This window comes from Trachypithecus francoisi, unplaced genomic scaffold, assembly GCF_009764315.1.
Source record: "Trachypithecus francoisi isolate TF-2019V2 unplaced genomic scaffold, Tfra_2.0 Lachesis_group5, whole genome shotgun sequence".
Classification (NCBI taxonomy): domain Eukaryota; kingdom Metazoa; phylum Chordata; class Mammalia; order Primates; family Cercopithecidae; genus Trachypithecus; species Trachypithecus francoisi.
This window is the reverse complement of record NW_022681470.1, coordinates 130142005-130167613: the sequence shown is the minus strand read 5'-3', so window position 1 is coordinate 130167613 and position 25609 is coordinate 130142005. Positions and strand designations below refer to the sequence as shown.

At 38.1% G+C, this 25609-nt stretch overlaps 1 protein-coding gene across 1 annotated transcript in view; it reads right to left on the bottom strand.

Annotated features, from left to right (window-relative positions):
* Positions 1-18121, bottom strand: part of HFM1 (helicase for meiosis 1) — a 147268-nt gene extending 129147 nt beyond the window's left edge. Inside the window, exons 1-4 of the mRNA XM_033197369.1 lie at positions 17941-18121; positions 14188-14285; positions 8861-8973; positions 6640-6949 (exon numbers count right to left, since the gene is read on the bottom strand). Coding sequence (XP_033053260.1) covers positions 6640-6949; positions 8861-8973; positions 14188-14258 — 494 coding nt within the window. The 5' untranslated portion in view covers positions 14259-14285; positions 17941-18121. The remainder of the gene's footprint in view (positions 1-6639; positions 6950-8860; positions 8974-14187; positions 14286-17940) is intronic.
* Between the last annotated feature and the right edge of the window lie 7488 nt (positions 18122-25609).

The following is a 25609-nucleotide window of genomic DNA, read 5'->3' as shown; positions in this document are numbered from 1 at the left end:
AGTCAATTTTGTAACACCTAATAGTAGTTAAATTTAACTGAATGATTCAAGCTACTCAATTACATTAACATATTAAATTTATAGGAATAAATTAAGACTTGTTATGAATTAAAAGTTGTCAGCAACTGCATTTCATGCCACAGAAGCTACCAGATAAGACAGTTTTCCTAGCCAATCAAATCAGCACTGTGTACCCCCCAAAAAAGGAAAAGATGTAAACTAAGTATATTAGCAGATTAAATCATTCCAAACTCTATATCCAACAACCACTTCAATGTAAGAACTACTTCTTTGCAAAGTTCTAAAAACAAGGAAACACTTTATCTTTATGACTGTACTGTATTATATTTGATCAAAAGACAATCTATCAAAGTAACTTGTTCACAATATCCCTAAGGGATGAAGTAACCATTAAGGCTCCTAATAAAACACTCACATCTTCTAGAATAAGTAATGGAGACGACTATCCATTCAGGACTGAAGATCAATTTTAATTAGCAACGGCCAGTGATTTCATCAATCTTGTCTATGAAATGGAACCTCCATTAAAACGCCTAAACAACAGGGTTCTGAGAGCTTCTGGAATGGTGAACACAACAAGGTGCTGACAGAGTGGCATGCTCAGAGAAGTTATGGGAACTCTGCACCCTCTCCCTCATATTTTGCCGTATGTATCTCTTTCATTTGGAGTTGTACCCTTCATAATAAGCTGGTAAATGTAAGTAAAGTGTTTCCCTTAGGTCTCTGAGTCATTCTAGCAAATTATTAAACCTAATATGGGGTCATGGAAGCCTCAAATTTGTAGTTGGCCAGACAGAAATGTGGGTAGCCTGGGAATCTCATTTTCAGCTGGAATTCAAAGAGGGGTCAGTCTTATAGAACTGAGCCTTCAACCTGTGGGGTCTGACGCTAATTCCAGGAGTTAAGTGTCAACTTGGTTAGACGCCAAGCTGGTGTCAGAGAATCAGTTGGTGTCAGTCAATACCCAGCCTTTACATTTATGGTCAGTTGATTTCCAATGAGAGTGCCAAAACATTCAGTAGGGAAAGAACACTCTTTTCAACAAATGAGGCTAGAACAACTGAATATCTACATGCAAAAAGAATGAGGATGGACTCCTACTTTACACAAATATTTAAAATATTAAATGACAGATCACAGACGTAAATGTAAGAGCTAAAAACTCTGAAACCCTTAGAAGAAAACTTGAGTAAATCTTCATGACCTTGAATCAGGCAATAGTTTCTTAGATATGACACCAAAAACATAAGCAACCAAAGTAATGCCAAATAAGTATTACATCAAAACAAAAGCATAAGCATAAAAGAAAAATTAGATAAACTGGACTCTATCAAAATGTAAAACTTGTGCTGCAAAGAACACCATCAAAAAACTGAAAACCCACAGAATGGGGGAAATATCTGCAAATCACACAGATGATAAGAGACTTTGAGAATAAAGAACTCTTAAAACTCAACAATTAAAAGACAAATGGCCCGATTAAAATACGGACAAAGGATCTGAATAAGACATTACTCCAAAGAAGGCAAACAAACAGCTGATAATCACATGAAAAGATTCTTAACATTATTGCTATAGACTGGATATTAATGTCCCTCCCTCCAAATTCATTTGTTAAGGCCCTAATCCCCAATGTTTTTTTTTTGTTGTTGTTCTTGTCGTTGTTCTTGTTGTTGTTGTTTTGAGATGGAGTCTCACTCTGTCACCCAGGCTACAGTACAGTGGCATGATCTCAGCTCACTGCAACCTCTGCCTCCCGGGTTCAAGCAATTCTCCTACCTCAGCCTCTTGAGTAGCTGGGATTACAGGCACCCACCACCACGCCTGGCTAATTTTTGTATTTTTAGTAGAGACAGGGTTTTACAATGTTGGTCAGGCTGGTCTCAAACTCCTGACCTTGTGATCTGCCTGTCTCAGCCACCCAATGTTATGGTATTTAGAGGTGGGGCCTTTAGAAGGTAACTGGGTTTAGACGAGGTCATGACAGTACCTCCCCATGATGGAATTAATGCCCTTATAAAAAGAGGATGAAACATGAGCTCTCTCTGTTTATACAAACACCAAAGAAAAACCATGGGAGAAAGTAACTGGGAAGAGGGTCCTCATCAATAACCCAACCATGCTGGCACTCTGATTTCTGACTTCCGGCCTCCAGAATCGTGTAAACAAATGTTTGTTATTTACACCACCCAATCTATAGTATTTCATTATAGCAGACCAAAATAACTAAGACAATTAGTCATTACGAAAATGCACATCAACACCACAATGAGATACCTCTTCACACATCCAGTAGGATGGCTATAATACAAAAGACAGACAAAAACAAGTGCTGGCCAGAATGTGGAAAACTGGAACCCTCAAATATTGCTAAATGGGACTGTAAAGTGATGCAGTCACTTTGGAAAACAATTTGGCAGTTCCTCAGAAAAGCTAAATATAAAGTTACCATATGACCCAGCAATTCTACTTCTGGGTTTATATCCAAAGAACTGCAAACACACATTCACACAAAAACTTGCATGCATTTTCATAGCCATATTATTCACAATAGACAAAAAGTTAAAACAATCTAAATGTCCATCAACTGATAAGTGAATAAAAAAATGTGGTATATCCACTTAATGGACTATTATTTGGCCATTAAAAAAAAATGAAATACTGGCTGAGCGTGCTGGCTTACGCCTGAAATCCCAACACTGGGAGGCAGAGGAGGGCAGATAATGCGGTCAGGAGATGAAGACCATCCTGGCTAACACGGTGAAAACCCATCTCTACTAAAAATACAAAAATTAGCCAGGCATGGTGGTTAGCTACTAGGGAGCTAACACCTGTAGCTCTAGCTACTAGGGAGGCTGAGGCAGGAGAATTGCCTGAACCTGGGAGGCAGAGGATGCAGCAAACCAAGATTGCACCACTGCACTCCAGACTGGGTGACAGAGCGAGACTCCAAAAAAAAAAAAAAAGAGGAAGGAAGGAAGGAAGGGAGGGAGGGAGGGAGGGAGGGAGGGAAAGAAAGACTAATACATAACACAACATGTATGAACCTTAAAAATGTTAAATGCAGCCCTTCATGCTACAAACTCTCAATAAACTAGGAATTAATGGGACATATCTCAAAATAAAAACAGCTATTTATGACAAACCCACAGCCAATATCATACTGAATGGGCAAAAAATGGAAGCCTTCCCTGTGAAAACCAGCACAAGATAGGGATGCCCTCTCTCACCACTCCTATTCAACATACTGTTGGAAGTTCTGGCCAGGGCAATCAGGCAGGAGAAAGAAATAAAGGGTATTCAATTAGGAAAAGAGGAAGTCAAATTGCCCCTGTTTGCAGATGACATGATTGTATATTTAGAAAACCCCATCCTTTCAGCCCAAAATCTCCTTAAGCTGATAAGCAACTTCAGCAAAGTCTCAGGATACAAAATCAATGTGCAAAAATCACAAGCATTCCTATACACCAGTAACAGACAAACAGAGAGCCAAATCATGAGTGAACTCCCAGTCACAGTTGCTTCAAATAGAATAAAATACCTAGGAATTCAACTTAAAGGGATGTGAAGGACCTCTTCAAGGAGAACTACAAACCACTGCTCAACGAAATAAAAGAGGACACAAACAAATGGAAGAACATTCCATACTCATGGATAGATGGAATCAATATCGTGAAAATGGCCATACTGCCCAAAGTAATTTATAGATTCAATGCCATTCCCATCAAGCTACCAATGACTTTCTTCCCAGAATTGGAAAAAACTACTTTAAAGTTCATATGGAACCAAAAAAGAGCCTGCATTGCCAAGACAATCCTAAGCCAAAAGAACAAAGCTAGAGGCATCACACTATCTGACTTCAAACTATACTACAAGGCTACAGTAACCAAAACACCATGGAACTGGTACCAAGACAGAGATATAGACAAATGGAACAAACCAGAGCCCTCAGACCACACATCTACAATCATCTGATCTTTGACAAACCTGACAAAAACAAGAAATGGGGAAATGATTCCCTATTTAACAAATGGTGCTGGGAAAACTGGCTAGCCATATGTAGAAAACTGAAACTGGATCCCTTCCTTACCCCTTGTACAAAAATTAATTCAAGATGGATTAAAGACTTAAATGTTAGACCAAAACTATAAAAACCCTAGAAGAAAATCTAGGCAATACCATTCAGGACACAGGCATGGGCAAGGACTTCATGACTAAAACACCAAAAGCAATGGCAACAAAAGCCAGAATAAACAAATGGGATCTAATTAAACTAAAGAGCTTCTGCAAAGCAAAAGAAACTACCAGCAGAGTGAACAGGCAACCAATGGGAGAAAAATTTTGCAATCTACCCATCTGACAAAGGGCTAATATCCAGAACCTACAAATAACTTAAAACAAATTTACAAGAAAATATCAAATGACCCCATTAAAAAGTGGGTGAAGGATATGAACAGATACTTCTCAAAAGAAGACATTTATGCTGCCAACAGACACATGAAAAAATGCTCATCATCACTTGCCATCAGAGAAATGCAAATCAAAACCACAATGAGATACCATCTCACACCAGTTAGAATGGCAATCATCAAAAAATCAGGAAACGACAGGTGCTGGAAAGGATGTGGAGAAATAGGAACATTTTTACACTGTTGGTGGGACTGTGAACTAGTTCAACCATTGTGGAAGACAGTGTGGCGATTCCTCAAGGATCTAGAACTAAAAATACCGTTTGACCCAGCGATCCCATTACTGGGTATATACCCAAAGGATTATAAATCATGCCACTATAAAGACACATGCACACGTATGTTTATTGTGGCACTATTCACAATAGCAAAGACTTGGAACCAACCCAAATGTCCATCAATGATAGACTGAATTAAGAAAATGTGGCACATATACACCACAGAATACTATGCAGCCATAAAAAAGGATGAGTTCATGTCCTTTGCAGGGACATGGATGAAGCTGGAAACCATCATTCTGAGCCAACTATCATAAGGACAGAAAATCAAACACCGCATGTTCTTACTCATAGGTAGGAATTGAAAAATGAGAACACTTGGACACAGGGTAGGGAACATCACACACCAGGATCTGTCATTGGGTGGAGGGCTGGGGGAGGGATAGCATTAGGAGATATACCTAATGTAAATGACGAGTTAACGGGTGCAGCACACCAACCTGGCACATGTATACATATGCAACAAACCTGCACGTTGTGCACAGGTACCCTAGAACTTAAAAGTAAAATAAAGAAAAGAAAAAGAAAAGAAAAATATTCACCTCCAAAAAAAAAAGTTATGTTAAGTGAAAGAAGCCAGACACAAATGGCCATATTTTGTATAATTCCACTAATATGAAATGTTTAGAATAGGTAAATCCATAGAGATAATAGAGACAGAAAGTAGATCAGTGGTCACCAGGTGCTGTGGAAAGGAAGGAATGAAGAGTAACTGTTAATTAGTAAGGAATTTATTTTGCAGGAGACAAAAATGTTTTAAAATTAGTTAATAGTGATGGTTGCAAAACTATGTATTATAAAAACCAATGTGGGTAAATACATAAGAATGAAAAAAATAAGAAAATAAAGTAATTCTACCCTTCAAAATTAGGGTATTGATGGTATGTGAATTATATCTTAATAAAGCTGTTGTTACAAACATTATAGAGATCAACCTTAGCTGGACCCTTTACAGTGTCCATCAATCCTACCATTATTCTAATTAGACTGCTTTCCCATTCTCCGTAATTTATTCCACTCTTCTCATTCTTGCTCAGTACTCTCACTTTTCCCCTCAAACTCCACAGATAACCACATCTACTATGTTAGAGAAAGCAAAAACAATCAACTAAACTTCTTCCGTATCTTGAATCCATATACCCAATTGAATATCTGGACTATTTATAAATATCTAAAATCAACATGGCCATATCTGTACTCATCACCTTCCCCCGAACCTGTTCTTACTTTATAGTTCTTTAAATCAAAAAAAGGCACTACCAACCTTCATCATTCTGGCTCAAACTGAAAACCTAGGAGTCAGATCTCATACCCAATAATCACTTAAGGCCTGTGGGATTGTATCTCCTAAATAATTCTGGATTGTCTCCATTCCTGATACCACTGGCCTAGGTCTAGCTACCATTTTCTCCCATCTAGACTAATAAGACAACCTTTCTAGTGGACCTTCACAATTTATTTTAACTCCCTTCTATTATAATTTATGCTCCATACTGGGGTCAAAACGAACCCTTAAAGAAAAGAAAATCTAATTTTACTCCTCTGTTTAAAACTCAAGGCATTAGGAAAATGGGTCTCAAACTTTTGTGTGCATAATAATCATCTAGAAAATGTCTTTAAAATGAAGATTCCTATGTCCCACCTGGCCTGTTGTGGTACCATTTGTAGTAGATAGTTAAATATTACAATTATGGTTGTATTTATGTGTAGGACCAGGAGTGTGACACCAGGAATGGAGACAGTAAGGAACTATTTAAGAGATAGAATTTTGCTGTTTTTCTCATTCACATTCTACCATATTTAATACTTTTAGACGTACAAATATTCAAATTTACTCACAGAATATTATTTTGTTTAATTATAATAGTTACCTTTTCCGGAATACTGATGTGCTCTCTCCTTTATCTTCTGCAAAATTAACTAATTTTGTATCATCAGGAACACTCTTCTCAGGTGCTATCTCAGTGCCAATGTGATTTTTATATTTCTGAGAACCATATGTCAGCTTGCCAGCAACATGTGATAAGTCATTTTTACCTACCCCTTCTAAATTTAGATCATCCTGTTCATATTTATCAGAAGGAAAGGCAAATTGGAATTTTTGTGTTGGTGAAATATAATTCTTGTCTTCATTAGTTATCTTTAAATTTGACGTTAACATTTTTGGCCTCTTTTCCTGACCTACAAAAAAGGAATATATTAATTATTACGTGTTCTCCATTAAAGAAAACTTTCAAAATGATGATGAAAAACTTTAATAAAAATTCCAAGTTAAATATGAAAGCCAAAAACAAAGCACTAGTAGTAAGACAATCTGTAATACCATATATGGTTTTAAAATACAGGTGATTGTTACACTTATGGTATATTACATCATTAAAAGACACTCAGAAATTAATATGGAATTACTGAATTAAATTTGAAGTTTATATGGCACCTGCATTATAAAATAGGTTTAATTTCTTTCTGACCCATAACAAATGATACAATTATACAATTATGAAGATTTACAATTTATATAAATGATTTACACACAGAAATACAACGACCAATTATATACAATGTTACCAAACACAATTCATTATTAACGTATCTAATGCTTTTAAGGTTGTAATCTTGCTTCTAAAATCAAAATAAAGGAATGTTTTCATCAGAGTGACAGAATTTTAAAAGTTTCTTTAGAGGCTTTACAAGAATTTTTAGGGAAATTTAGGGGGAATTTGGACGTCTTACTAGAATTTAAATTTGCTTTAGCATCTATGTATCTACACTATACTCTATGCTATATATTATTTGATGTAAGTATATATATAACATATATGTAAATTATGAAGCTTAATAAAATGTATGTGCATGAACATACGACCCAATTTAAAAATTAAAATTTTACTAATATTACATTATGTCACATACATTGTTTGAATGTGCTCATTTTTGAGCTTTCTAAAAATGGTATCACACTATATTTAACCTTCTGCATCTTCCTTTTTTCAGTCAATATTTCTGGGATCTGGTTACCAGGCGATCTTACCTTTAGTAAATGGCAAGGCAAACTGAACAGCAGTGATAGGAGTTTTAATAGTCACAGAAAAAGCATTCATAAAACAAAAATCAAAATGTGTGTGTAATAGTGTATTGTGTACCTTTATGTATGCATATGTATGTGTATTACATGCATAAAGAAGAAAATGTGTTAAATTTTAAGATTTGGTGGGCGCAATTTTGTTTTTGGGGGTATGTATGTATTGAGAGATAAGGGGGGGTCTGTTTGTTTATTTATTTATTTAGAGATAGGGTCTCACTATGTTGCCCAGGCTGGAGTGCAGTGGCTATTCATAGTCTCCCAAGTAGCTGGGACTACAAGCAAGTGCCACTGCATCCAGCTTGGTGAGCACTCTTTTTAAGAAAAGGATCCGATTTTCATTTTATTTCATTAAAATAAAGAAATTTTAATTGTTTGCATAATAAGTATACATATTTGGGGGGATATCCGATATTTTGATACATGCATACACAACGTGTAATGATCAAATCAGAGTTTTTAAAAAAATATTGCCATGAACTATGGGTTTGGCTTCACAACAAATAAGTGATAATTTACCCAATAGTTTATTACTTTCTTTTTTTTTTTTTTTTTTGAGACGGAGTCTCCCTCTATTGCCCAGGATAGACTGCACTGGCGCAATCTCAGCTCACTGCAACCTCTGCCTCCTGAGTTCAAGCCATTCTCCTGCTTCAGCCTCCTGAGTAGCTGGGACTACAGGCACACACCACCATGCCCAGCTAGGTTTTTTTTTTTTTTTTTTGTACTTTTAGTAGAGATGGGGTTTCACCATATTGGCAGGCTGGTCTCAAACTCCTGACCTCGTGATCTGCCCACCTTGGCCACCAAGACTTTCTAATTCTTCCTCTAACTCCTGAATATCTGATATTTCTGAAATCAATACCCAATATGAGCATACATATTTTGGGGGCATATGCAATATTCTGATACATGCATACACAATGTGTAACAATCAAATCAGGGCTTTAAAATAAATATTGCCATGAACTGTATGGGTTTGGCTTCAAAACAAATATGTGATAATTTACCTAACAGTTTATGACTTTCTAATTCTTCCTCTAACTCCTGAGTATCTGGAATTTCTGAAACCAATGGAGCAGGCGGGAGAAACCAATCCAAAGACTTTTCATTATCTGGATGGCTATATAAAATATAAAAATGTGAGTATATATGTTAATAAAGATATAACATGAGTAGCTATGTATTTATTAAACATTACTCAATTATAGACTCTTAAACATCCTATAAATTAACTTTCTGTCAGCACTTTGATTTATCCCTACATAGCAGTGTTCTCAACCTTTTACCCTTATGTATCATAGGATTAATGAAACTGCTGTGTGAGATATGCTACCGAAATAACGGCAATAACTCTATATCCTTTTCTCCAATTCAAATGCCAGTAACAGGAATCTTAAATCTGCTCCAATATAAAAACAAAGGAGTAAATCATTCTCAAACTTTAGCATTTTAACTATTACAAGTAACAAATTACTTGACATATCTCACAACTAATCACAGGTCATCAATGTGTAAATGACACCATTACTGATATTCCAGAGCTGGGATCCCCAATTCCTGGGATGCAGACTGATACTGGCCTGTTAGAAACCCGGCTGCACAGCAGGAGGTGAGCAGCAGGCAAGTAAGCATTACTGCCTGAGCTCCAACTCCTGTCAGATCAGCAACAGCATTAGATTCTCACAGGAGTGCGAGCCCTATTGTGAACTGCACATGAGAGTGCTCTAGGTTGCATGCTCCTTATGAGAATCTAATGCCTGATGATCTGAGGTGGAACAGTTTCATCCCAAAACCATCTGTGGAAAAACTGTCTGCAAATTCAGTCCCTGGTGCCAAAAAGGTTGGGGACCGTTGTTCTAGAGTATTCCTATAACATTATTACAAATTAATGTCCTAACCTAAATATTCTTAGTCCAGAACCATCTACAAACTACAGAAAAATCCAAGAAATCATTTGAAACTGACAATCTCTTTATAACCTATAGTAATTGATATTTTTGCCACCCTGTTGGCATCATTAACTACCCCTCCTCATCTTTCAACTGTGATCGTGTTAACTGATACTGTTTTAAAGGTTCCTTTCCCATCAAAGTTGATTTGTTCTTCATTAGGACAAAAAGATAACTGTTAGGTGACAGGAAATAAAGTTGAGAAGAGCATCATATATTTTGTCTATACCAAATCCCAAAGATTTTACGATCTAGTCATTTAGGATGTTACACTCTCTAAAGTGAGAGACTCAGTCTTTTACTTTTCTGTCTCTCAGAGCACCTAGCACATAGCTACTCTGACCATATTTTCCAGGTAAAAAATCTACAATGCATTATCTGGCAACATCTGACAGACTGTTTAATAGCAGGCCAGGTATTTTAAAATTTAGGACTATGTCAGAGGGTCCCCAAGATCACCCCCAGTTCAATAATTCCCTAAAATGACTCATAAGACTCAGCATACAGTCCTACTCATGGCTACCAGGACAAACTCCAAGAAAAACCAGGCATGAGCTTTGAAGAGTCTTCTCCCAGCAGACTCTGCGGGAGGCACTTAATTATCTCAGTAATGACTTAGGACAATACCCGTGAAATGTTGCCAAAGAAGGGAAGCTCTTCAGGGACTCAATGCCCAGGTTTTTATTGAGGGCTACTAACATTAGCATAAGCATCCCCTGTCTGGCACACACCTAAATTCCAGAATCTCAGAAAAAAAGCAGGTGTTCACATAAACCATATTATTTGTATGAACAGTTTACACACAGTAAGCCACTGTTGTCAGCTAATGGAGGGGATCTTCCTGAAATCTAAGTTCTCAGACACTAGCCAAAGCCAACCTTGTAAACAGGCCTTTTCAAGAACAGCAGTTTAGGCTGCTATGTTAACTCTTTTCTACACAAGGACTATTTCAGAAAATCCAAGAAAGAGGAATAATAGCTCTACTATTCCGCCTCTTAATAAAATCAAATCTCCCTTATAATTTCCCAGTCTTTTTTCCAGAGGCGACATCATCATCCCAGTCACCCAGAATCAAACCACAGTATCTTTTTTACTAAGTAGATCTAGATACATATTAGGTCTTATGTATATTCTTTGTAATGCTTTTTTTTTTTTTTTTTTTTTTTTTGAGACGGAGTCTCGCTCTGTCACCCAGGCTGGAGTGCTGTGGCCGGATCTCAGCTCACTGCAAGCTCCGCCTCCCGGGTTTATGCCATTCTCCTGCCTCAGCCTCCCGGGTAGCTGGGACTACAGGCGCCGCCACGTCGCCTGGCTAGTTTTTTGTAGTTTTTAGTAGAGACGGGGTTTCACTGTGTTAGCCAGGATGGTCTCGATCTCCTGACCTCGTGATCCGCCCGTCTCGGCCTCCCAAAGTGCTGGGATTACAGGCTTGAGCCACCGTGCCCGGCCAATGCTTCTTAAATTCATCATTTCCATTGTGTTTCCATGGTCATTAAAACAATCAAGGCTCTTATTAACTTGTCTTAACTGCCCTCACTGCCTCCAGGCTGTCTCTCTAATATATTTTACAAGTTCCTACCACATTCATTTGGAATTGCTTTCATTTCATTACTCCATTCAAAATCCTTCAGTGGCTTTCAAAGATTGCCAAACTTCCTAGTAGCCTTAGACTACCTTACAGTTTTAACTCTCCTACACATACCTTATAGTCTAAACTACACTGAACTCCCTGTTGTATAACAAATAGATAGGCCGGGCGCGGTGGCTCAAGCCTGTAATCCCAGCACTTTGGGAGGCCGAGACGGGTGGATCACGAGGTCAGGAGATCGAGACCATACTGGCTAACACGGTGAAACCCCGTCTCTACTAAAAATACAAAAAACTAGCCGGGCGAGGTGGCAGGCGCCTGTAGTCCCAGCTACTCAGGAGGCTGAGGCAGGAGAATGGCGTGAATCCGGGAGGTGGAGCTTGCAGTGAGCTGAGATCCGGCCACTGCACTCCAGCCCGGGCGACAGAGCGAGACTCCGTCTCAAAAAAAAAAAAAAAAAAAAAAAAATAGATAATGCATTCCGTCTCTCCTCATCTTTTTTTTTTCCTTCTGAGACAAGAGTCTCACTCTGCCGCCCAGGTTGGAGTGCAGTGGCAAGATCTCAGATCACTGCAACCTCCACCTCCTGGGTTCAAGTGATTCTCATGCCTCAGCCTCCCCAGTAGCTGGGATTACAGGCATATACCAACATGTCCGGCTAATTTTTGTATTTTTAGTAGAGACGGTGTTTCACCATGTTGGCCAGGCTAGTCTCAACCTCCTGGACTCAAGTGATCCACCCACCTCAACCTCCCAAAGTGCTGAGATTACAGGTGTGAGCCACCGTGCCTGGTCACTCCTCATCCTCATTCAAAGATATTTACTCAGCTTGCCCCTGCGCCCTGCCTCCCTCAGACATCTACCTACAGAAGTTCCACTATTTTATGCATTTATTAATCCATTCAATAATTATTTACCAAGTACTATGTGTCAGGTATTGTTCTAGGCACTAGAGCTTATATTCAAAGGCTGGCTCAAATCCTACCTTTTCCAAGAAATCTCCCTAGGTTCCCAAAGATTTTCTCCTCCCTTCTTCTTATAGAGGGAATCTATAATATGTATATAGTCTGCCTTAAGGTGTGTGAATGTACAGATAGATAATAGCGAGAAGCAGGCAGGTAAGTAGATGGATAGCTTTGACAGATATTTGATACTCCCTCTAGATTATAAACACGTGAGTTTTATTTTTATGTCCATTTACATCAGCAGTACTTAGCAAAGTCCTTTACATAATTTCAATAAATATTTGTTGATTTAATTCCATAGCCTTTAATCCATAGTGAATTATATCCAAAATCCTTATCCAGCACTTAACACACATCACCATCTAACCTCAACTTAGAATTTCTAACTTTATGTCCATCCCAATGTTTCTCCTTCATGAATTGTCTATTCCAGGCAACTTCTCTACACGTTATCCCTTACAAGTACCATGAATTGTCCTATCTCCATTCTTTTTCTCTTGCTCTAACACTCTGCCTTCAAATGCTCAGTTCTTCTCTTCCTATAGGAATTATCAAATCCTTCAAAGCCTCCTACAGTTTCCCCCTACTACCCAAAAAGCCTGACCTGCCTGTGTAGTCCAAGACAACCTTCCTTCCAAGTCTGAAATTTCATTGCATGAACATATGCCTGTCATTTGCTTTGCACATATTTCTGACTATATTTTCAGAAAAACAACCATGTTATAAAATTTGCCTTGGCCAGACCTGATTAACACATGTTGCCCAAGTTGGATGTGCTCTTTCACTCTCAAAAGTGTCCCAGTATAGATGATTATTTACATGGTCATATTACTTATTAATGTCTTTCCATTTGTGTGTTTAATCTCCTCAACTAGATTTTAAGTATTGTGTAAGTAAAAGTCTGTTTCATCCTTTTTATAACCCTTTCAACTTTCAATCAATATTTGAATGAACAAGTAAAATAATGAGGCAATAAATATACCTCACTAAAATAGGATAGTACAATACACTAAAAATACATAGAAAATTCAAAATTGAACAATGCACATGAAAATCCATAAAAGCCAGTATTTAACATACTACCTACTCTCTAGTCTTATTTTCTTTGGTCTCACATCTTTATTCCCACCCCTACTTCCTGCCAGCACTTAATGTGCCTATCATACTTTGCCTTTGGCATACTGTTCATTGTTTCCAAATGGTGACGTCACTCCTTGTCCTGAGCTACTCTTTGAGCATTATTTCCCATTTTTAGCTTGGACAAAAATAATCCGAACAAACCAGAAATGCAAATAAATGCAAGCAAAATAGGCAATAATCGATTCTTGAGTTTCACTCTGTTGCTTAGGCTGGAGTGCAGTGGCGCCATCTTGGCTAACTCCCACCTCTGCCTCTGGCTTCAAGCAATTCTCATGTCTCAGCCTCCCAAGTAGCTGGAATTAGCGGCATAGGCCACCAGGCACGGCTAATTTGTTGGTACTTTTAGTAGAGGCAGGGTTTCACCATGTTGGCTACGCTTGTCTTGAACTCCTGACTTCAGGTGATCCACCCGCCTCAGCTTCCCAAAGTGCTGGGATTACAGGTGTGAGCCACTATGCCAGGCCCAAATCTATTCTACTTTTTAAATCATAACATTTAAGATGTTAAACTTCAGTTACTCCCCTATACTACTGGTAAGAGAATTCCATGCTTACCAAATATGTAACTGAAATATCGTTCTGTTGATTCCTCATTTTTATTTGTATATTTACCAGAGAGAAAACTAAAACTCACCCAAATTCAAAAAACCCTAAAGTAATACACTGTGTTATCAATCTTTAAGGGAGACTTACTTTTCAACTTCATCTGGTTTTTCAAAAAACAAATTATCCAAAGAAAACGAGCAATCATTTGATTTCAGCATTGTTGAAAACTGGACTTTGTCATAAATCTACAAAATATGGAAAAAGTAGTTTATAAAGATGTAGAAAAATATTTTGTATAAACTATAATCACTAATTTTCCACAGTCTCCTGTAAAATATAACCACAGACTATCCTTCCAGCTTCATCGTCTGCAACTTCCTTCAAAGCACTTCAACATTCAAATACATTATTCTCTGTTTTCTACTCATTCATGGATTCAAACTTGCTCCCTTCTCTTCATAGTGCTCCAATGCTTGGAACATGCTTTCTTCCATTCTCCAACTGGCAAATTCCTCCCATCCTTCAAGGTATAGGTCAAATGACATTTCTTCTTCAAAGGCTTTTCTGAATTTGTCTTCTTCCTCAAGGCAGAATTAATCAGTCTTCTTGGGCTCTTAATGTTTTGTTCACACCTTTATTTTTGAGTTAGGACAGCACATTTTATTGTGAATGTGTGCACCTCTAACAATATGCTATGTACATATGCAGGGATTTGCTTCAAAATAAAGGGGAGAGATGAAGGATTATTGAAATAATATTGACAATGAGTTGATCACAGCTAAAGCTATGTAATAGGTATATGGGGTTCATTATAATATTTTTTCATATGTTTGAACTTTTTCAAAATAAAAAAATTACAAGTTTAACATACATATGCATATATACAATCATATTATATAATGCATATACTACATATGTTTACATTCTTTTTTAAAAGATAATTTTTGCACTCAGAGATATTATCTAAATACAAAGGATAAAAACATTCAGCAATGGCCACCTTGGAACATAACAAAAATCTGGGGCTGAACAAAGATGCAAATGTGATTAAAAAAAAAACAGTCTCTAGATACATACATAGCTCCCATTAGAATTATTTTTCCCTGCATATCCCATTTTTTTCTAAATTCTTAAACATCAAAGAACATTCTATATGACAAACCATAAAATCAGATGAATTGCAAAACATAAATCACATTTCTGTTTCTTCTGTTTAAGTTAATACATTGTAAATTTGTCCTCAAGACAGAAACTACAATCAAAGAAACTGTATTAATGCCACCATCTAGTGGAGAAATACGCATTACCAAGTCAGATTATGTCTCTCCAATTTTGAATCCTCCTTGATGTGGGGATGAGATACAAGTGGGAGTGATGTGGGGAAGGGAGAATGTTTCCACATACACTGCTTGACAAATGCTACTGTATGAGAACTAAACCTATATACATACTTTAGGGCTGTTCTTACTGATATGGAATATCGTGGGGTTTTTCGCTGTTTTCGTTATTGGGTTCTTCCCCCTTCCATCTGTTTAATACAATTGCCCTCTTCATTTTTCTCTATTAATCAGTTACCAACAAAAACAAGTGTAAAATGAAACAAATTAGTGTGGTTCTATAAATGTCTAAAACAATTTATACGCAAAATAGAAGCCTAGGATAATAGGGCAGGAGAGAGGGAGTCATTCAGAAATATGCGAAGTCTTTAACAGCTTTAAGTAAACAATTTCAGAACTTGAAAACAATTATCTGAAAAAGTATAAATGAAAATGTTAATCACGTTTTTATAGTGCCTAAAAAGTAACAAATAAAATGTTACCTTTCTAGTTTTAGGAAAACTACGTTCAAGCAAAAGAAACTTTTTCTAAAATAAACCTCACCAGGCCACTTTCATATGGCTTTGCTACCTCAGAATTTAAGTCGAAAATCTTAAGGCTAACATTTACACACTTGAATACTTTCTTCCCAAAGCACCTACAAATAGACAACAAAACTACAAATTTAAAACATTTGGGAAGAAAAGTGTTGCAAAAAACTAACAAAAACCTCCTATACAAACAGCATATATTTTCAAAAGAATTTTTGATTTCTAGTTCTAGCATACAAGAATATAACTTGCTTTGGGTTCAGAATAAAAATATCGTGTACATATTTTAGTTCTTATACACTCCTATGGAAAAAAACACCGCTTATCTAAAACTGCATCCTCTCATCCTGCATTATTTTCTTCATAGCATGAATTGATAACTAACATTATAGTATATGCTTAGTTGTTTATTATGTTTCTCCCTTTAGAGCAAGCATGGACTTTTTGCTCACTAATGTGTTCCAATAACCCAGAATAGTGCCTGGCACACAGTAAATGGTCCATACGAATTTATTGTGGAATAAATGCATTAGCAATAACCATTTTATAATGTTAAATAAAAATAATTTTCTGTTAACTTAGAAACTTAAAATTTGACCAATCTGAAAAATGTGAAATTTTTTCTAGTTCAGGATTTATGTAAATAAAATCACAATCAAGGTTCTAAAAGATGATGAATTTAGCCCTTTCATTATGTAAATAAATCTTTTTTAAAAAAACAAACACAGGTCCTAAAAGGGACCATGGTACAGTTCAGTGTGAGTTTGTGATGTGAGGGGATGCTATTTTAAATTAATTAAAGTTTTAGGTTTAGATTCAGATTTTCTAAGTTCCCATTATTTATTATTAAAGTTTTAGTTTCAGCACATGGCACAAAATTAGATTGCCAAACACAACAAACAATATCCCACGTAGTTTTATTTTTAAGTGTCTGCTCTGCTATAATCACTGTTAAAATACTTTTTGAGACTACATAATTAGCAGTGCAGACCTGCACCTTCTCTAGTTATATTAATGACAATCTCTACTTAAATATTAATACAACTAGATACAATTAATCTCTAGTTATATTAACGACAATTCACCATTTTGTCTTCTGTAATTTTACTTATTGTATACAATTATTGTATAAAACTATTGCATTATATACAATTATTGTATAAAATTATTGTATTGCATACAATTATTGTATAAACTTACTGTATAAAATTGCGGGCCTATTACTTATTTCTTACTATTTTTACTCAGAAATATACTCCTTATTTTAAAAGTACAGAAACTCAGATACAAATTATTGATTTGCTAGAAATTTTTGTGAGTTACGGAAGAAGTCGCGAACAACATTTACGGGAATAACCGACCGTCACAAATAACTGCAGAGAATTTGACAAAGAAGGAAAAATTATCGGGAACAAATTACTCCGAGGCTCGGCCTGGGAAAGGACCATGCAATTATCGGAGCCCCAGATCTCACCCCCTCTCCGCAGGCACCAACAGGGCTAGAAGGGTCCGGCTGGGGACCGAATCAGCACCTAAAGCAAAATAACAGCTCTGTGGATTTCCTAAGGAGAATATACTACATCCAAGGCAGAGGCGTTAGGGCCGGGAGAGTGGCGCAAGAACGGGGCGCTGGGGCGCGTCACTCCTCCCCCAGGTTCCCGTTTCCTCCAACCGATGTGAAACCGGCGGCTCAGACAGATGGGTACGTCCCCTCAAAGCTCGCTCAGGGGGCGCCACACACCAGAACACAAGACACCAATCAGCCAACTCTAGGGACGGGCCGGAAGCACAGTCAGTCCCACCCCGCGGGGAACTGGGCCCCTCCTGCGCCCGGGCGGGCCTCAAGCCTCACCGCTTTCTGACTGGAAACGCGGCTGAGGTGCCTGGCGCCCGCGGCCTGGAGTCGGCTGGTGACCAACAACTCGCCGCGCCCGTCCGCTGCCTGCCCAGCAGACGGCTCTAGAGATCGACCGCTGCCAGGACGGCTCGGCTGGGTCCCCACTTCCCCGCGGGCGTCGGGCCCCGGTCCCCACCTTTCCCGCGGGCGTCCGGCCCCGTCCTCACAGGACTCCCTGCGGGCAGCTCCTAGGCCAGTCGAGCGCCGATTCATCAGCCCCTTGGAGGACCCTCCCGCCCTGAGCCTGGCTAAGCCGATCTCCAAGCAATGGATCGCCCGAGCCCCCAACCTCTCCCTTCCTACCTTTTTTTCTCCAAAAGTTTATAACTGTTTTGAATATATCTCTTGCAGGTTACTGTGTCTATTCTCGTTAAATACAGCTCCTAATCCTGGGTTCTAAGGGTCTTCTAAGTGGTACCCTTTCCCTAAGGGTACAACAACTACACAAACATACCCCAACCTGCCTTTCTCATAAAAATTAGCCAGGCCTTAGCTCTGGGACTTCCAGTCTCTCCGTACCTAAAAAGTGTTTTACCTATATTATTTATAAAATATAATAATGGCACTCGTGAGGTCCGTATTACTGAGGACCTTGATTCAGAAATAAAGTTAAATTTCAGAAATAAATGTTCTAAAACACAATGATCTTTAAATATGTTTAGCCAACATGAATTTATAAAAACAGGGCAATAATGTGTTCTTAGACTTTAAACATGAACAAACTATATATTATCCTTTTAAGTTTCTTTAGAATTGTCCTCTGAAGATTTGGCAGGGAATGTTTTCTAGATGATAAAATAGCAACGAATCAATGATGCTTTTCTTGCAGAGACATTTATCCTTCCTTTGGAAACCCCCACCTGTGACATCTAGGGCCAACCTACTGCTGCCTGACTGCCCTATTCCTGTTCTCTTTTTCCCTTGCAGCTCTACTGTTAATTAGCTGTATGACCTTGGAAAAGACCCAACCTTTAAGTCTTAATTCTTCATCCTCAATGATACTAATAAGCTCTACCTCCTAGATACTGCTGCAAGGGTTAAATAAAATAATATTTGCAATAGTCCTACCACACAGTAAATGCTCATGAACCTTAATTTCTTTCACCTTCGCTGAGATGTAAAATTATTCCAGTAATTGGATAGGCCAGTTATTCGGATACTGATAAAATAACAAGTCTTTGTCTCTTGGAGAAAATAACATTCTGACTGCATAAACTATTCTTAATAGAAAGGTTGAATTATCATTCCTCTCAAAAATACTGGAGAGGAAAGTTACTTTCCATAGGCTGCATAGAAGAAAATAACAAAACAGTGCATTTGCTATAGTGAACCCCCCAATGTGTTGAAATTCATACGTTGAATTCTAACCCCGGATGTGATGGTATTTGGAGGTGGGACTTTTGTGAGGTAATTAACTCACAAGGGTAGAGCCTTCATGAGTAGGATTAGTGCCCTTTTAAGAGGCCAGTTAGCTCGCTCTTTTTCTGCCATGTGATGATACAGGAGGACGGTATCTGCAAGCAAGGAAGGAGGCCTTCACCAAATACCGAATGTGCCTGCACTGTGATCTCGGACTTCTCAGGCACCAAAATTGTGAAAAATGTTTGTTGTTTAAGCCACCAGTCTATGGTAATTTGTTATAGCAGCTTGAACTAAGATAGGGTTTGAGTGATAGAATTGTAGAATTCAGCAACAGGCAGGTACAGGGGGAGACTTACTGTCAAAGCACACAGTAGCAAATGGCCACCATGTTCATAAACAAAAACATTCATTCATTCGTTCACTCATTTATTCAAGAATGCGTGGGGAATCTATAGAGACTTACCTTTCTCTTAAAATAATGTAGTAAAAATGTCAAAGCTTCAGTTTTTAAAAGGAAGCCTCAGGACAGTGATAAAGTTACTAAAAATCCCATTTTGGGGGGAGAGATTGCCATGGTTTTTAGTAATGTTGCCACGTTTCTCAAGAAAACATTTTAATCCTAAAGATTTAGTTTTACAACCAATGCAACAACGTTATAAGCAATCCTCCAAATTGAATAACTTGACTAAAATTTGAAATACAGTCTTCCCAATCAACTTCTGGCATGACTGCATAAAGAGCTCTGCTATCTCACCTCTCAGTGAAACTGGTGAAAATTCTAGAAAAATGACTCAGACCCTCTGGAAATGATCCTAAGAGCAAATAGCAAAAGAAGAAACATCTCTTCAAGTAAGAGATATAAAAAATTCGTAAGAAAGGCAAGGGTCTGTGGTATTTTATCCAAGACTCCCAAGTCCCAGCTTAGTGAGACAGTCTCCATTCTAGACAGCTGTAGCCAAGAATACAGAGCTCTCTCTGCACCCAGCTTCCACTAGAAGGTGCGCTTTCTTTCTTTCTTTCATTGTGGTAAAACCTGAATAATATTTATAATTTTAACCATATATAAGTATATAATTCAGGGACATTAAATACACTCACAATGTTGTATAACCACCACCCTTATCCATACCCGGAACTTTTTCATTATCCCCAATAAGAAATTTGTGCCCATTCAGGGAGGGGACCATCACACACTGGGGCCTGTTGGGAGGTGGGGGGGCTGGGGGAGGGATAGCGTTGGGAGAAATACCTAATGTAAATGACGAGTTGATGAGTGCAACAAACCAACATGGCACATGTATATCTATGGAACAAACCTGCACACTATGCACATGTACTCCAGAACTTAGAGTATAATTAAAAAAGAAAAAAAAAAGAAACGAAATTTCTGCCCATTAAACAGGAACTCCTCCTTTTCCCCTTTCCCTAATTTCTGGTAGCCTCTATTATACTTTCTAATTCTGAGTTTACCTTTCCTAAGTACTTCATATAAGTGGAATCATACAATATTTGTTCTTCTGTTTCTGGATTATTCACTTAGCACAGTGTTTTCAAGGTTCATCCATGTTGTAGCATGGATTAGAATTTTACCCCCTTTTAAGGCTCAGTAATATTCCATTGTATGTGTATACCACATTTTGTTTATCCTTTTGTAATCCTGACTAATGGACATTTGAATTGTTTCCACATTTCCACCTTTTGACTATTGTGAATAATGCTTCTAGGAACATTCGTGTGTAGATATCTCTGTTCAAGTCCCCGCTTTCAATTCCTTTGGATATGTATCTAGGAGTGGAATTGCTGGGACATATGATAATGCTATTACAGCCAATGCCATGAGTTCTAGCTGATATATCCAACATTACCAAAATTTTCTTTACTTTGTAACATCCACATCTTTTACACTCTGATTAGTCAGTAGGAATTGATATTGAAAAATTAGTCTCAGCCTGGGCAACACAGCGAGACTTTGTCCCTACCAAAATTTTAAAAACTAACCAGGTGTGATGGTGTGTGCCTATAGTCCTGGCTGCTTGGCAGGCTGAGGCAGGAGAATGGCTTGAACCAAAGAATTCCAGGCTGCAGTGAGCTGTGATCCCACCACTGCACTCCAACCTGGGCAATAGAGCAAGATCCGCTATCTTAGAAAGCAAGAAAGAAAAAAGAAAAATTAGTGTTGGTGGCTCTAGAGAAGCAGGAACCAAGATATGTTGAGGTTTCAAGACTATTTTTCTGCAAGTGACAGCCAGAAATGTGTTGTGTTTTTTATTGTCAGATTTGGACAAGAAACAGTGAAGAGATCATTTGGCAAGAAACTGAGAATTACAAAATTAATTTCTGAGAAAAAAAAGAAAAAAGGAAATAAAACTAGTTTGATATGATGGGATTCTCAGGAGGAAAGAAAAGTTTAGGGAGTTAGGCCCAATTCAGTAGATACTTAAATAACAAAAGGAAGGCTGAATTAAGCACAAACCAAAAAAAAAATCTTTCTGTATTGTCTTTCTTTGCTTTCTTTCTTTCTTTTCTTTTTCTTTCAGTTTCTCTTTTTCTTTCACTTTCTCTTTGTTTCTTTCTCTTTTCTCCATTCCTCCCTTCCTCCCTTCCTCCCTTTCTCCCTTCTTCCCTTCCTCTCCTTCTCTCCTTCTCTCTTTCTCTCTTTCTTTCTTTCTTTCTACAGGGTCTTGCTCTGTGGCCCAAGCTGGAAGGCAATTATGTGATGGCTCACTGTAACCTCATGGCTTACCGTAACCTCAACCTCCTGGGCTCCAGCAATCCTCCTGCCTTAGCCTCCCAAGTAGCTGGGACCACAGGTACATACAACCACACCACACCCTGCTAATTTTTAAAAAATTATTAGGCTGAGGCAGGAGAATGGCATAAACCCGGGAGGCGGAGCTTGCAGTGAGCTGAGTTCCGGCCACTGCACTCCAGCCTGGGCGACAGAGCGAGACTCTGTCTCAACAAAAAAAAAAAAATTATTTTTATTTTTTGTAGAGATGAGGTCTTGTTATGTTACCCAGGCTGGTCTCAAACTTGTTGTCTCAAGCAATCTGCCCACCTTGGCCGCCCAAAGTGCTCAGATTACAGGTGTGAGCCACCATGCCTGGCCAGGATAATTTTTCTTTAGGAAAGATTTAGTAAGTATCTATGTAACCGAGAACATAATGACATAAATTGATTAGAAAGCAATTCATTGAGTTCCAAATGACTAAGGAGAGTGTTTAATGGTCTTGTATAAGATCCTATACTCATATTTCAGGAAATCTGTTTTTTTCTCTTTTCAGGCAGAAATTGACTCCTCCTACCAAAATGAATTTAAAATATCTTCTGCTCTCCAAAGTCAAGAATGTTGATCCTAATAGAACTGCCAGACAGGGTGTTCCAATTAGGCCTAGAACTAACGCACCGTAGAACCACAGCCAGCTAAGGTATATTACAAAGAACATAAGCTTTCCATAGAAATCAGTTAAGAAAGATTCAGCATTCAATGGCTGTTCTTTGTACTGGACTGTATAAGTAGATTCTAAAATGTGTTAATGCAAACCCTGAACTAGGAAGCAAACGTCCCAATACATAAACTTGAGGACAAAGGGAATTATTCTGCACCAGCATAAATTATTTCCTAAGTAAAAATTAATGCCAGTTTCTTCAGGAGAAGTATGTGGGGACTCATAACCAGTGTATGTGTATTTTATGGTGAGTTGTATTCAGGTTTGTGAGGCAAACTATAGATACTTCACATTGAGCATACTAGGTTTAGTCATTCTTAGCATATTCTTTTGCCATTATTATAAAGTCCCTGTATAAATAAGAATTAACATATTCCTTCAGGTGGTTGGTGCCTGGAATAGACTTTACCTGAGCATTATAATTAAGAATCTGGCATCCAGAATCTTATATAAAATTGTATTAATGAAACATGCAACGTATTTTATCTTCAAAAAGATTATTTAAAGGAACTTTCAGAAGCCACTGGCAGATATCTTTAAAAGATATTTAAATGTCAGAAGTCAGAGTAGAAAACATACTTTTAAAAAAGCATTTTTGTTGTGTTTTGTTTTGTTTTTTGTCTCAGGCCAAAAAGTAGTTGGCAGGATCTTGCAGCCATATGATCAAAGATGCATTAATATTATATATATATTGTCCAGAAATAAGGTAGTTTCTACAGGTGATATATATTTTGTAGTTAATCAAGAGATATTGCAATGGTACAAATAACCAGTTAAGATACTGAACAAATTGATGTGTAGACAGAATAAGAAATAAGAAACACTATGTAGAAGCAGAAATAATGCATTTGTCTGGAATCCTTTCTAGGAAACGGGCAAAGGGAAGAGATGCTATCACAACTGGCAGATGATTATTCATTTGTGATATATGTTGAGTTAGGATGCATTTAAGCATGGGTTATCTCGTGTTTAAATTTGTCAAAGGATTGAGAATGCACGGTACATACAATAGCATATATTTTAGCATCTCAAGTGATCCTTGGAACAAAGTTGAGAGTGCTGTATACATGGCTACCCAGTGTCTGAAGCCACTGCAAAGGGAAATAGACACATTTTACACAACAGCTGCCACCACCAATAATCACTAGAAAGGAAAAGGGGATAAATTTGAACATTTTCTCTAGAACTTCTGGCTGCTCATGGCTTCCACCAGTCCTGAGAACATGAAATAGCTTTCTGGAGGGAGAGGGAGATGTTGAAGTACAAAAGGAATAGAGTAGCTCTTCGATAGGGAATGAGTGGTAAGGTTAGGACCCTCTCAGCCCAGTGCCCAGCGGCCTAAGGGAGGCACATTCACATCCAGGGAGCAACAGATGGAGCAAGACGCAGCCAGAGAAACTGCAGGGACCAGGCTGTGGAGGAGAGGCGGCTTAAGCAATACTCACAGACCATTCCCTGGGCCTGGCCCCACTAAGCCTTCCAAAATTGAGAATCTTGCCTTGGGTGAGATCTGCTAGCCTCAGAACAACATGTTGCCAGGATAGAGGCAGTGAAGCAGGCAGCAGAACTGTCACCATGGCTGCAGGGGCAGTTCTAGAACTAGGAGCTATGAAATCAACCAGGAATGTAAGTCTGGTTTGTGAAAAGTATATGCTAAAGGCCGGGCGCGGTGGCTCAAGCCTGTAATCCCAGCACTTTGGGAGGCCGAGACGGCCGGATCACGAGGTCAGGAGATCGAGACTATCCTGGCTAAGATGGTGAAACCCCGTCTCTACTAAAAAATACAAAAAAAAAAAAAAAGAAAAAAGAAAAGTATATGCTATCATGATGGTTAATTGAATTGATTGCTAAAACCAGGAAAGTTTGTCAAGCCCCTTCTCCTAGTTGTCAGCTGGGAAACCAGAAGGACTATTAGGTAGGGAGTGTCAGAGAATCTAGGATTCCAACAACTGGGGCATGTTCTCAGAGTAATAATGCTTCGTGGTTTTTGGTAGGAAATGAGTTACCTGCATTGTTATTTTGCTTTATCTAACTCAGATTAGTGGCCTATGAAACATCAGTGTCACAAAAAAATTTAGTAGCACTCTACAGTTTAAAAGCATTTACTCATTTAATGGATGGGGAAAATTTCTGAGAATTCATAAAAATGGTGTGTGTGCATGTCTGAATGAGTGGCTGAGGGTAGGTGCCTTGTATGCGTGTGTTATGGGGAGGGAAGGACAATGGCATGAAACCAAGCAGATGGTGAACAGATTAGATATATATATTAGATATTTTAGAACATTATCCTTCCACTAGTAAATGGAGTAGTGTGGGTTAAAGCAAGTCCCAGTGAAAGCGTTCTACCCAGAAACACAACTCAAAAGGTGAAGGTTGAGGATTTAAGAAAAGACATGGAGACGGAGTGGGAATTAAAACCTCATAAGCCCAGAAAACAATGAGCAAGATAAGAGAGTGATTAATAAAAAAGTAAACTGAGTTAATGTATATTGGACATCTTTCAGATACCTGTGAAGTAAAAGAGCTATCAAATTGTAAGGGGGCATTGAACATTAGGAACTTTATCTTTATTCACCTGTTTTATGTGTTTCTTAATTAACAGAAAATATAAAATTTGCTACCCTGAAAAAAAATGACAGCATTAGCTCTGAAAAGGAGTCCTGCCAATTTCTGCAACCTGTGCTCAGACTGTCCATTCCATCCACACGTTAGGAATGAGCAAGTAGTTCACTCAAGTAGTAGGAAGCTTCTTTTTCCAGCAGGATGGTTTGTATCACAAGTCATTTGGCAGAAGTTTTGGCAAAATAAGTTATTTTGTAGACTATAAGGTATAATACTGGGGAGTTTAAACATATTTTTTTTTTTCTGGATAAAAGTACTATTCACATGACTCATCTGATATTTTCCCCAAATTGGGAAGTATCCTGGACATGAATATTTGATATCGAATACGGTGATTTTGCCTGAATTCCCCTATATGTGATCTCCAGCTCT